This window comes from Triplophysa rosa, linkage group LG20 (assembly GCF_024868665.1).
Source record: "Triplophysa rosa linkage group LG20, Trosa_1v2, whole genome shotgun sequence".
NCBI lineage: Eukaryota > Metazoa > Chordata > Actinopteri > Cypriniformes > Nemacheilidae > Triplophysa > Triplophysa rosa.
Genome location: NC_079909.1, coordinates 7,538,491 through 7,552,813, shown reverse-complemented (window position 1 = coordinate 7,552,813; position 14,323 = coordinate 7,538,491). Strand labels below are relative to the sequence as shown.

At 40.5% G+C, this 14,323-nt stretch overlaps 1 protein-coding gene across 4 annotated transcripts; it reads right to left on the bottom strand.

Moving 5' to 3' along the window:
• Positions 1–1,999: 1,999 nt before the first annotated feature.
• Positions 2,000–14,259, bottom strand: tmem259 (transmembrane protein 259). Of its 4 annotated transcripts, none has more exons than XM_057362386.1 (12): positions 14,139–14,259; positions 13,217–13,456; positions 8,045–8,341; positions 7,789–7,951; positions 5,911–6,021; positions 5,308–5,430; positions 5,122–5,222; positions 4,943–5,000; positions 4,741–4,824; positions 4,523–4,655; positions 4,300–4,399; positions 2,000–4,224 (listed from the first exon to the last, which is right to left on the bottom strand). In XM_057362386.1, the coding sequence occupies exons 2-12, from the start codon at positions 13,433–13,435 to the stop codon at positions 3,559–3,561; spliced, it is 2,055 nt and encodes a 684-aa protein (XP_057218369.1). In that variant the 5' UTR covers positions 13,436–13,456; positions 14,139–14,259; the 3' UTR covers positions 2,000–3,558. The 4 variants fall into 4 exon arrangements, with proteins under 4 accessions (XP_057218369.1, XP_057218368.1, XP_057218367.1 ...); XM_057362385.1 differs by having other exon boundaries at positions 13,217–13,660; positions 14,139–14,254; XM_057362384.1 differs by having other exon boundaries at positions 13,217–14,229.
• Between the last annotated feature and the right edge of the window lie 64 nt (positions 14,260–14,323).

Genomic DNA, 14,323 nt, shown 5'->3' with positions numbered 1-14,323 from the left:
AGAATTGGATTTGGGGTTAACTGAAGTTAATGGGATTATTTAACACCAAGGGGCATTTTTTGGACAGGGTTACGACTTAAATGTTAGTGTCTTGATCGAAAACAATTACTGACACATCTTAAAATATATCAGTGTGATTGTGTTGCACACGGTAATGTTTTTATATAGCATGTTATAAAACTCAACTTGGAGATAGTTCACCCCAAAATTAAAAATCTGTCATCATTTACTCACCTTCGAGTTGTTCTAAATATGTCTAGATTTCTTTCTTAAGATGAAAGATATCTACATTTATGCGCGTTTATCCAAAGTGACTTACTTTGCATTATCCTATACATTTGTTTCTAAGTATGTGCAATGCCCTGGGATAGAACCCACGACCTTGGCGCCATGCTCTTACCACTGAGCTACAGGAAAGCTGTATTAAGACGCATGCTTGTAACCAAACAGTTCTTGGACCACATTGACTACTATAGTAGGGAAAATAACTTTTCTGTTAAACACAAAAGGAGATATTTTGAAAAATGTAGGAAAGCAAACAGTTCTGGGGGACTTTGGACCATAGTCATTTGTCCTACTATGGTAGTCAATGATAGCAAAGAACTGTTACCATTCGTCCAAATATCTTACTCTGTGTTTATCAGAACAAAGACATTTATACAGGTTTGTAATAGAAAGTGAGTCATTCATGACAGAATTTTCATTTTTGGGTGAAGTGTCCCTTTTAATATCCTAATTTCACAAAGGCACAGTACTGGTTTAAGCTAACCACCCTAAGAAGGATTCTAGCCAACGATAAACTGACAGTCAAACACTGAATAATGACACGCAGAAAGTGAGAGAATTTCCTTTTGGGAAAAACATCAGATGGAAGTGTTTTGTATGATTTGTGATTTTAGGAGAGTTTTAGATTGACTTTTTGTGATCGCATTGACATACAGCCGTGGAAATAAATAAGAGACCGTTCCAAATTTTAATTTCAAAAGCATATCTCGATGTATTGTGGTCGTTCCAGTCCAGTGTCTGTTGAATTTGAACAAAATCAAACCTCAGGAGTGACATAGTCCTCCAACAGCAATGTGAAAGACTGACAGCGTGAACACGCAACACATGAAAACTGTGAAAAAAATCAAGGTTATCACATAAAAGAAATTATGAACTTTTCCTAAATATATGTACAACTATTCCTGTTGTATTGCTTAAAAGTGAATATGAATATGAATATTTTCTTTGCAGTATTTGAGGTCTGAAAAATACAGAGCATCTTTTCTGTTATTTTGACCTGTTTCTCCAGCGTTCATTTTCTGCAAATAGATGCAAAAAGAAACAATATTTTTGTTTAAAATTTGGGAGAAATGTTGTTTGTAGTTAACAGAATAAAACAAAAATAATAATTTTACCTAAACGCATAACTATAAATGGAACATGATTTTAAAATCAGAAAAATGGTCTCTGAAAGTCTCTTAATTTTTTCCGCGGCTGTATGATGCAGCACATCGGCCTTCAAAACAGATGTGAACATCATTGATGCTCTTTGATGTAAAAGGCTGCATTTTTTTCCACAGGAAATCCTGATGGACGTTTAACACAAATCTGTAATTAAATCCTAAGAATTTTGGCATGGAATTTAAGAAATATGACCCTGTCTGTGAAAATCCAGCTAGTTTTTTTTATTTACAGTTTCCTGGTGTGAATAAAATATTTTCAGTATTTATCATATTATAAATGACAATTTGATCTGAACATCATATCATTTATCTTTAACAGCAATAAACACACAATACAGTTTTATCATTTCATACTTCGATGCTCCTGATCTCTAGAATTAAATGATGCAACTTTAACCTGGATTTCACAGACAGGGTTGCATATATGAAAATTGTATTTAAGGAGTTTTGTATAAGATTAATTGATAGATTTGTTCCTTTATTGTGTTAAATAACTAAATTTACTAAAACACTTAATAATAACAAAATAACCACAAACCATAGACCCTAAGTGGAAATTAACTTTGTTTCTTTATGCATTTCTCTTTAAACATTACAGTTAAATACATTTGAATGAGACGAAATCTAGCTGATCACAGAACTGAAAATCTTTCAGCGTCTGTCAAGACAGACAAATTACAATCTAAACACTACAATCATCCGCTTCTCACAATGGCAAACATAGGCACAGAAAAAGAATGAAGAGGAACTGATCATAAAACCTTTCAGACTTGAAATCCTTAATGGATCTGCCTCAAATATTGCACAATTTAAAAAAAAAAACTGCCCTATTGTTGCATAGCCATTTAATCGTACCTTATTCAATCCAGTCACATGTTAAAGAGAGACGACAACAAGCTCCATTTTGTTTTTCTGGTTTGCGATGCACATAACACATGAACATCCACAAACCTGTTCTACAGTTGGCCAGCCACAGGACTTCCTAATAAAAGAGACAGATTTTGACACTGCATGTGGAAATTTCAAAAGCTCAAAAGCTGAATGAACACACAAACTCATGGTGACCTTGATGTGCTGCAATGCTTCAATATTGAATTCCTAGCATCTATACCACACATTTAATCCGACCTTCACACTACTTACATCCAATCTGATAGATCCACCATCCCAAAACACCTCATTTACTCATTGCAACTGTTTTCTTTACCGTCTCTGAAGCTTCTAGTAAGGCTATCGACCCTGGAGTACTTCAGAGGGAAATACTGGGTTAACATTCAGTTTTAGAAGCGCAAGGCAATAATCTTCAAACGGCCTCTTTCTCAAACCCAGTTTGGCCTGAATTAAGACGACACGTCTGTCTGAACATACCCACAGAGAGTTTCTCTTGATGAGGATTAGAAACCGTAGAAATGATTTCCGAGGGACATGACAATGTTTTCAATTAGGACAGTGTGGGAGGATGTGCTGGGTGTAATAATGTCGATACCGGTTACGCCGACATACCAGTGTCAATGTTAGAGCATCTCACAACTCAATACATATGACAACAACTGAAACCAACAGAAGGATACAAATTTTCACAATTTGGTGGCTCGCTTTAGTGTCCAAGACCAACATATGAATAAACAAAAGTAGGCAACGTTAAGGGAGTGAGTGATTGTTATCATTACAGGAATGAAACAAATCCAAAGCAATCATGATGTGCATTCTGATAGCAAGAAATGACTCCCATGTGTGCCGCTGATACCTGTATGTGAGAGCCACAAAAAGTACAATTACATCACATTTGTTAGCTGAATACTCCCTGTATTAAAAAACGAATTTCATTTTTTGTTTGAAAAAAAAATCTATCACATGTAAGGACTCTCTGAATGATCACACCCCCACGTCATCAGTTTCAACAACAATTCAATGCGATTTACTCTCGAATCTAGACGACAGAAGTCTGCATCCACGCGCTTGCGCTGGAGGTTTCGCGGATGTAATTATATAAAGCTCCATCACAACTTCTCCTCTTGATGCCTTTTGGTTAATTTACAGAGAGGGTCGGTGACTGTGGAGCAAACGGCATGGACTCATTGGTTTTGAATGCGAGGGATCGATTTGTATCTCAGGCGGGGGAGGAATGGGGGTCTGTCGAGCTTTCGTCCGCGGCGCTCGGACACGAATCTGCTGCTGTGCAGTCTGTTTGTGAGGTCACTGAGGAGGAAGCAGTGTCTGTTTTCATCTCCGTCTGCCCTCCGCCACCACCAGGGGGCCCCAGACCCTGAGCACAACTCTTCCCCGTCATATCTACCGCAGGACGGCCGACTGGACTAATGTTCCCTTCCTGGTTCTCTCTCACTGTGCTTGAAGTTTGCAGCTCTGTCACAGCTGGTCCCGATGCTGCTGGTTCCTGGATCCCTCCAGGTTCCAAAAGTGAACCGCTAAGGTGCGAAACAGACAGAACGTCTGAGCCGATGGCTATCTCGGCTATCCAGTCGAGGTCGCTGACGGAGCTGGATGGGTCGATGGATGGACCGGGGTTTAGCAAACCGTTGTGGATCTCGACCTGAGGCTGGTCCTGAGCGGGTCGGCGGTCCTGGCCGTTAGCGTCGGCAGCCATGTGCGCTTGTCCGGCGGGCGCGGCGTTGCTAGTGTTGTTGTTGAGATTGTCCTGCAGGGCTGTCTGGTTGCCCTGACCCACCTGCTGGTTCTGAAGCAGCATCTCCTGAATGCGGATCTGCTGCAGAATGGCCGGCAGCTCGTAATGGTGGAAGAAATAGATCATGGAGTGCTGCAGAAAAAGACATTTTTGATTCATTATTTGCTCATTTAGAGATTTTTGAATGCTAAGTGAATACTACAATACCTGAATGAAGAGCCAGGACGTGACGAGAGCCAGACTGCTGTACTGGCCATTAAATCGATAATGATATGCGTAGAAGGCAAAGTGATAGAGATAAAAGAATCTGCAAAACAACACAGAAGATCTATTTAGATTCATTCTTCAAAAAAACCCTCAAAAACAAAGCTAGATTTAAAACCCACATAACAACCAGTCGCCCTTTAGAAAGATGAAAGCGGTAACACACCTGAGCCAATGGCGTTTGCTCGTGTTGGTGTGGCAGCAGATGGCATCGTACTGGTCGGCCAACCAAACGATGAGGATAATGTAGAAGGCAGTGGTTGTGTCGTTGAAAAACTCAGACATGATGGCTTCCATCCCTGCAAACAAGTTTTTTACAATCAAACAAATAAATCGAATATTTTTGAACAGGGATGTCTCGAGCTTGACTTTAATTGTACCCACCCACGAGAGCCAGGATGACAGTGAGGAGAGGAGCGGCGGGGAAGGCAATGGTCATATTCATCTCCAGCATCTGCAGAAGATCAACTGAGAACAGAAGAGATCAGAGAAAGATGTAATGGACACATTTAGAGTTTTATAGAGGATGTTTTGCACAGATAACAGATGATGCAGAGGTGAATATTAGAGGCTGATGGGAACTCACCTATAAAGACAAAAATCTGGTGGTGCGAGTACCGCAGCAGCATCGATACGGACAGCGTCTGAAAAAGACAGAAATTTGTAAATCTTGGACATTTATTAGCTAAACGTTTTAACATCTGAATCTTAAATAATCTTTTTGAACTGGGGTGAAAGTTCTGAAAGTTGACATGAAGTACTCACAAATATAACCATGATTACAAAGGCTGCCAGGTAGGAGGTACGGGCCATCCACATACTGACAAACCGGTAGTGTTCTCCAGATACTACGTTCCTCAGGAACCCTGAAGACAAACAAAGGGTGTTTTCTTTAACACGTCATGATATTAATGAAACAACATCTTTTTAGAGAGGGAACCAGTCATTTACCTTTGTTTTCTTCATTCTCTGCTAAAGCTTTCACACTGGACATCAGGATGTCGTCATAACCCAAGCATTCATCCAAGAGGAAGCGACTGAAACCATCTCCAAAGCACTGATCCTTCATAGGATCTGTACACAAACCACAGACGGTTCCTGAGGTTACTATATAGCAGTACTATGGTTCCACTCAATAAGACTATGTAGTAATGGATCTTTCCTTTATGAACATAAACACTGCTTCTGAGTAACAATCGCCAGTTCATGCTACTAGTACCTTTCACAATGTAAGTGTGTTGTTGAGCTGCACGATTCTGGATAAATTGAGAATCACAAATTTTTTGTTTTAATATAGGGGTCACAATTCGCCCAAGATTCTGAATTACTAAAATAATACAATATAAATACTAAAATACTAATAATATAATAAATATACATATATAATAAATATAACATAATAAATAATATCATATTAAAAAAAAATTTTTTTATAGAGGTTCTGATAAAATAGTCTATAAAATAGTTCACATGTTTTTTAAATCTGTTTTAATGATCGACTAATATATGAGAGATGTGTATTGGGGTCTGTGAAGGGGGTGAGATACTACTCACCCAGGGTCACTACCATGACGGGGATGTTAAGCCGCTGGCGTGTGGCCTGAGACAGCCGCAGGAAACCATATTCCAGAGAATATTCCACGATATACTCTTCCTGTGGCCACACTACAAAAACACAAACACACGATTAAGGACACAATAAAGGACACGCAGTTCCAAAACCAAATCTAAAATCTATCATCCCACATCAATGGAACATTAAAGTTAGATTAGATAAGACCTGCAGTGTTATAAAGAAAAATATCCAACTTAAAACACAGCAGAAATTGAGACAATATGAGGATCTGTCTCATGAAAAGACAATATAGTGGGAAACAAATCTTTCAATGCAATATCAGAACGTCTTGAAAATAGTCCCGAAACGCTTCAATACAGCATTGATTTCAAACTCCCCGATGGGAATAAGGTGCGTAAAGCAAACACTCTCCTCTGTGAAGTTCTGTTTGCTTCCTGACCACTTGTGATAAGTCATCAAAAGAACTCTACTAACACAAAGCTAACAGAAAATCTCTAAGTATCAGAAAATCAATATAAAACATCCTGTTGGCTGGCCTAAGACAGCTCAAGGCAACTCTGGCATCGTGCTTTAGTCATCAGACTCACAACCACAAGAATGCACAGCAGACCTCTGAAAGACATACACGGACAAAAGAGGAATAACCGCTAGTGTGGAAAGCCATCACTCTTGTTTTTTACCTGAACGGTCTGATCTTGCCAAACATCCAAATCCAGTGTTTCCCAAACATTGATTTATTCGTGGCGACCCGCCACACTTTCAACACTGCCCGCCACGAATAGATTTTTCATCATACCCCTTATATACATTTCTATTTTACTATTTAAAACATGGTGCAGTTGCGAGCACCGTGTTGACGCTAAGCGCCACTCTCTCACATGACCGTAAAGGAATTAAAATGTGTCGTGTTTTCAATATGCGTTCCTCCGTGTTCTTGCCTTTCCACGTAAACGTCAACAGTCACAGATGTTACTGACAGAGAAGACAGCTGACCGGGTTTATCACGACACATCTCCCACACACCCTTTCTCTATGTGCTCGGTGTGTCCGTGTGTGAGCTCTTTTTGCCCTCTACACGTGAGTTTGTGTAGTCGTAACTCTGTGTAACAGTGTATTTTCTCATATTTCTGAATTTGCTCCGAATTCTCTGCGCTATACGCGATCTACCATAAAACTATCACTCGCATTTAAAATCAAAGAAGCGCTCATAATACATCAACACATTGATGAGAGGAGCAACAACAGCATGAGGCAAATAAGTAATATAGCCAAAACCACCGCATATAGCCTCTCCTTAATGTAGATGTATGGTGATTTTGTCAGACGATGTTGTGTTTATAAATCAGGATTTTAGCAGCAGTAAAAGTGACAGCTGGTTGTATTAAACACGAGGGGTTATTGGGTCGTAGCCACTATTTCACATTCGTTTCAACAGAACAGATAATATGTGAGAATAGCATTCAGTTGTAATTAAATACAGTATATTGTGAAAGAGCAGAAAGTAAAAGCGAAGCAGATTTCAAGTGCCAACACCAGAGCAAACACAACGTGATGACGTCACGGATATGCTAATTAGGTATGACATCATGAGCGCCACAAGTCTCTCAAAATCCTGTGGGAAACACTGAAATCACCCTACATAACTAATCAGAATCCAAATATTACACATGGTTTCAAAAACGTTCGAGAGTATCTGGAACACGCAGAGACTATTGATTTGATTGGGCCGTGAAAACAGAAATGCAAACAGAAAAAGAATCAGACTAGGGGAAATGTGAAGGGCCGCACTGAATGGAGGGAAGAGAGGATGTGGAGGAAGGAGTTGAGCAGATCGCTACGCAGTTTGAGATGTTTACCTGCTCGAGTTAGCATCTCAATCTCGGAGACAGACTCCCTCAGCGGCTGCATACCTTTAGAGGAGGCCTGGCCGAAAGACAGATCCTGCGATTCGTTCAAGCCGGAGGCCGGAACACCGCCGCTCATCGACGGATTCAGACGCGGCTCGATGTCCAGCTCAAACTGTGAAAGAAAACACTAAGTTAGAAAGATCTGGAATGGCATAAATGGCTCTGGATTGCACTATTCATTTCCCACATCTTGCGATAAACTTACCCGTACTGTGCTGTTGTCGAACATCTCCATGGTCATCTCCTCCTCCTCCTCAGCATCTGTCTGAACCACCGGCTGTGTGCCCTCGCTTCCATCCTCCTCCGGATCTTTCACCAGCCCCTGGATTCCCTCCGTCTCATAGAACTGCAGGAAAATGGGCGCGCGGCTGGAGTTGCGCTGGATCTCCACGCGCAGGATGCCGTCTCGGGGCCATTTCTCCCGCACGTGCTCCAGGCAGTTGATAGGTGAGCGTGAGAAAGCGATGTGGATGTACGCCAGGATGAAAAGCATAAACAACGCCTGCCAATTACACAACATGACATGAATGAAAACCACAGTTTAGGCAATAAAGAAAATATAGCATTGCCACAAGGAAAGAATCATTTAGTGACATTCAGTCTATGTAATGCGGTCAGCAGTTATAAATGAGGGAATTTTATAACAGCTTAGAACTCGGCTCAACCAATCAGAATCAAGGACCAGAACTGACCGTTTTAGAAAGCTGTTTCTAATAAAGCAAAACTTTAAACTTCAACAATAACACAAAATGTTAATGTAGGTAAGTTAGCCGAGGTCCACGTTTTAGATACTTAAAAGGGTCCCTGAAGCAGATCCTCAGGTCAACAATATCCGAATACCTTCATTCCTGTGTGCACCTGTAGTTTACGAGGGAGGCACTCTGCTGATGTTTTACGGATGTTTACACAAAGACCAGGGGCCCGTTTCAGAAAGGAGGTTTAGTGAAAACTCTGAGTATATTAAACCTGAAATGAGGGAAACTCTGGGTTTTCCGTTTCAGAATGTGAGGTATGTCAAACCCGAGAAAGCAGGGTAACTCAAGCCCGTTTCTAAAGGAGAAGTAACTTATACTCAGAGTCAGTAACCATAGTAACTTACTCTGTGAAGCTAACGTGGTCGGGAGCAGGTTTTCTTTGGTAAACCCAGAGTTTATTTCGATCTCCTCCCCCTTTTAAAGCGCAACTGGTGTAACTCATTCATTCATTCATTAATACAGTCATTCATGACACACATTTTGATCACACAGAGACCATCTCAGTGACTTATACAGTATGTCACATGTGCTTTTATAGAGGATTCATGAAGAGGCTGCATTAATTCATTGGGATGTGCTTTGATTTCAGGAGAGCAATTTAGGACCCGAGTGGAATTTTGTCATTTCCCTGTGCATTTTTATTAAAACTGTACCGTTTTTCTTTACAGTGAATTAGATATATCAAAATATATCTCATCCATCCATACATCAATAACATCAGCCACCGTACGTGTATTACATCAGAGAATAATTTTCTATGGACGATGAGAAATGACTTAAGTGCATGAATAAAGAAACCAAGGCTCTAGACTAACTTTTTGCACTGGTTGCACTGGTGCGCCTAACTAATAATGTTGCATCAAATATATTAATATTGTTACCTGAGAACGTGGTGGATCCAGAGGCGTATTAAGACCTCTTGGTGCCCCCCATCCACCCACCTACCCACACGCAAGAATCCACTCATTAAAAGATTTATATATTAAAAGATTTTATAAGAATGAAACTCAGCAATTTACAATATACTATTTTACAAGAATTACACATTAACATGACACTTTTGTAGAAAAGAACACGAAAAACAACTCTTCATCAAGCATTTTTAACAATTAGGCCTACTGTAGTTAAGAGGTCGCGTTTTCATTGGCCCGCCGTGGAAGCCTATCCCTGATTGGTTGACTACTTTTGACAGCCTATAATGCCTGGAACACACAGGAGGACCTCTCGAGAGCAAGAGTACCAAAAGATTCGTGGACGCACGGAACGCATTTTGAGTGCGCACACGCTCACTGAGCGAGAGGAGAGAAATTCATAAGAGAGCAGCGTATAGTTGAAAGCGCGCGTCCAGTTTTGTGCACGAGCAAAGGAAATCGGCGTGCGAGCGGAGAGATTCGCGCGCTCGTATGACAAGAATGCGCTCTCGCCTTGTAATAATGCGCTCGCGACATTTGTCATTATAATAACGCCATCTATAAACGTCATTACGAAACAGGCTGTGTGTGCGCATCAAGTTTAAACGGCTCGTCCGCGAGACGCGCGAGTATGACACAGGCTGTGTGTGCGCTCAAGTTTAAACGGCTCGTCCGCGAGACGCACGCGGGAAGTGTCGAGTTGCAGGCTGTGTGTGCGGTCTTCTGAATTGGACGGTTCTTTAGTATTTATTTGCCTAATATGATCGATCTGACTCTGCAGATGCCATAATAACACACACTCTCTCTCTCCTGCCTTCTTATGTTTTTTTTTTAATGCGGACGTTTAGCAGTTGGCTGGGCAGTGCTGATTAGGCATAACGAGGTGCGCTCACTCAGTTGGTTAGCAAGAATGCCACTCAAAGCGGGCTTGGAACAGACGCGTTTCCTATTTTTCACATCGCTTCCACATCGCAGCCTCTTGCGATTAGCAAATCGCAACGTCTCACATCGCGATTGCGATTCGATTTCGATTAATCGTTCAGCCTAATGCTGTATGTTTTGCGATCGGATAACTCCCGGTGCTGCAGACGGGGAGCTCTGTCATCTCACGAAAACATTGTATAAAAAACTTTGCATGCCGTAGTTTACACAGGACTGGCGGAAATGTGCATTGATACTCCTTCATTCTTCATGTTATGTGGTTTACTTGATAGGTGAACTGTCTTTCCCGCGTCCCAGCCGACATCCGACGGGTTTCCCAGATCGCATCACATATGTCTAGTCAGTAACATGACTAGGGCTGTCACGATTATGAAATTTGATTGACGATTAATTGTCTAATAAATCATTGCGATTATGGCGATTAATTGTCTGTTTTAGGGCTTTGGCGATTATGACGATTAATTGTCTGTTTTTGAGCTTTGACATTTAATTCTCATTCATTTTTGATTCAGCGATTGAAACGACCATATTGTTCTAATACAAGACTATGTTTTTTTCTTGGAAATACATCGGAAAAAATTGGGTCATCATATATTTAAGGTTTAGGCTTTTACCTGTCAATAATACAACCACCAAATACTTGTAAATGAAGTAAATTGATCAGGTGTGAATTGAAGCCAACATTAAAATTTGATTTCAAATTTTTTCTCACTTGCAAGACTACAGTAAAATTTTACTTGTGTGTTAATGAAATTTTGGTAGACTGGTTTTCACACTGAGATTTGCTTAAATAATATTAAATTGTACTGCAGGTAATTTGTATGTTTTTTTTTTTTTTTAAGTGATTGTGTTGTGGTGGTACATTTTACAAGTATTACCATGCTTTAGTAACAATATATACACTAAAATATGCAATATGCAGATGCACTACAGCTCCCCCTAGTGTCTTCTATAGAGATGTGCGATAATTGCGATGATCCGAAAGCATCGCGATGAGGTCAAACAATCGCGATGAGACGATTATTTAATAATCGTGACAGCCCTAACAATGACAGGTGAAAACACGCACGTCCCTTCGCGAGCATATCACGCTCTAATGAAGGGAAACGGGGAGTTACAAATTGTTACGGCCTTCAGATTTTTCCGTCACTGGTAAAAAAAATCTGTCAATGACAGAGAATTTTCGTTTAACGCGACCTCTGGTACACACGTACAGGAAAATCTGGACCACGGCCAATCAGAGGGGGTCCGCCCTTCACTATCTCTGATTGGTTTAGACCACGATATGGGCCTAATGTGTGTCTGTTGTTGAATCACAGGGAGACTTTCAGAGTCGCGGAGACTTTTTTCTCCCTCGAACGGCTGGTCGCACCGGTGCGACCTTAGATTTTTCTTAGTCGCACCATTGAGAAATAAGGTCGCATGTGCGACCAAATTGGTCGCACTCTAGAGCCCTGGAAATGAATAAATACAGACATACATGCACAAATGAAGTGATAAAGGTAATAAACAAGTAATTTAGACGGCAGCCATTCCAACTGAAATCTGCTCAGAGCAGGGTTAGAACCGGCGATCAGTCTAACTTTGCACGAGAGTCTGACGCCCTACAGGTGTCCTATACACCATGACATCTCACTCGCGTAACTAGAGCAGCCATGAGAACATACGATTTTTTTGTTATTTCTGTTTTATTTCTGTTGTTTCATTCATGTAATGATTAATTTTTTGTTTATTGGTACATTTATCAATTTATTAATATAAACTTAAGTCATTTTCAGGACATCAGTAAATCCACTGTATGCAGAGCGGAAAGTGTGCCTCACTCAAGTGCTTTCTGCTGCCATGTTGCTTTTTTGGTGCCGTTGCCATGGTGAATCAAAATATCGGAGCTCCATTGATGATGGCTTTTTATAGTCGTGGTGCACGCGCTTAACCCAGGGTAAGCCTACCCAGAGTAAATTGAACTAACTCAAATCAGCTGTTCTGAAACCAAAAACTCAAAGTTTCTCATTTCTAAGTAAACCAACTCGGAGTTCAAGGTTTAACCTAGAGTTGGTTGAACCTCCTTATTGAAACGGGCCCCTGGTGAACTACAGTTTGTATATTCTCTCTCAGTCACACAGATGTCTTCCAGTTCGATTCAGTGGCTGTTATTCAGCCATTTTATAATTATATAAATTGGGCTTTACCAAATGTTGATACTGTTCTCGTATAATTTAAATAAATTTAAAAGGGATTTTTCACCCAAAAATGACAATTCTATCATCATTTACTCATCTTCAAGTTGTTTTAAACCAGTATACATTTCTTTGTTGTGTAAAACACAAAAGAATAAATTTGGGAAACTAAACAGTTCTGGGGCACCATTGACGACCATAGTAGATGTTTTCCTACTATAGAAGTCAATAGTGATTCAGAACTGTTAGGCTACAAGTATTCTTCCAAATATATATATATATATATTGTGTTTAGCACAACAAAGAAATGTATACAGGTTTGGAACAATATGGGGGTGAGTAAATAATGACAGAATGTTCATTTTTGGGTTAACTATCCCTTTAAAGGGAGCAAGTCAATATGTATAGGTGACATATTACAAAACAAAAGCAATAAGGCATAGTTCCCAAATACATGTCGATGCTGTCAACCAGCATCCATCTTCACCATTTCTATTCAAACGGCTAAGATGAGAAGTTTATTAGAAAACACAAATATACACCAATCAGAGACTAACACAAAATGCAAAGAAAATCACATAGCAAATCTCACCTTCAACAGGACCAGGAACTCAAATATCCGTCTGAAGGATGGTGGGAAAAGCCTGGCATATGTGACTGCCATCTTAAAAAACAAGGCGTGGAAGAGTCTGTCCCTCACGTTGATCAGGGGGTTCTGGTTCATTGGAGGGTTCCTCATCCGGTTCGCCCCTCCGTTATTGTTGTTGTTCAGCGGGACGTTGTTGTTCAGATTGCCCTGGTTGTCCGACATGGTGGTCGCGGTGTGGAGTAACTTTATGTGGGGGGAATCGATTAAGGTCAGACGGACAACAACGTGAGCAGATCCAGATGAGCAGGCCAGTCACACAACATCAGCAAACATTGTCTTGTTTCTTCAAAAACGGAACTGGTGTTCTGATATCACGAAAAAACTCTCCAGTTGATACTGATAGGATGATGGTGGACAAAGTTGCCTCTGCTGCTACCATGTCATGACCTTACAAACAAGAAATACACTCTTCTAAGCTTTTGACACATCTGGTGATCATCTGAAGTGTATACTGAGAGATTAGAGAAACACGTCAGGCTTATCAAGTGCGTTTTATACTCAAATTTGTCCAACAGATGTGACTCAGGCCTCTTGCCTCTCCATTGGCAACCCAGCAATTTAGGCTAACGCACACAGGTATAACTTAAGTTTCAACACGAGCTGAACTCTAAGTATGTTAACATTTACTCATGTTTGAAAATGAAATATCGGTGTGTGTTCAAAACGAAGGATAACCAGCACGTCTGATTTGGTGGCTTTCAGTGGTAAGCTAACGTGTTAGCTGAGCTTCCTCTGAAGAACCCGTATGTTTCGTTTAGTTCTCGATAAACACCTTCGCCATTTCCAATATCACAGACACTCGTAGATTAAATAATGCTTTTGATACTGGATGTTATACTGACAAAATGATCTAATCCTGTCTTACCGATCATCTGTTTACACAACCATTTTCTGGAGCGAAAGAGGAGGACTTGGGAGCAGCACCGAAGAAGCTCGTGCCGAGTGGAGAGGCTCCACTCTAGATTCACTTCCGCGTTTAGTCACGTGACAGCACAAGACGCATTATTGCCGACGATTATATATAATTTTTACAGTGTTTTTTGTTGTTGT

What these genes read in the sequence shown, in the direction of transcription:
- tmem259 (XM_057362386.1), bottom strand. Translation starts at nt 13,435, where the DNA reads ATGTCGGACAACCAGGGCAATCTGAACAACAACGTCCCGCTGAACAAC. An exon ending in TTGTAATCATGGTTATATTT is followed by an intron (nt 5,001 to 5,121) that starts GTGAGTACTTCA and finishes TGTCTTTTTCAG; the next exon opens with ACGCTGTCCGTATCGATGCT. An exon ending in AGCAAACGCCATTGGCTCAG is followed by an intron (nt 4,400 to 4,522) that starts GTGTGTTACCGC and finishes GTTGTTTTGCAG; the next exon opens with ATTCTTTTATCTCTATCACT.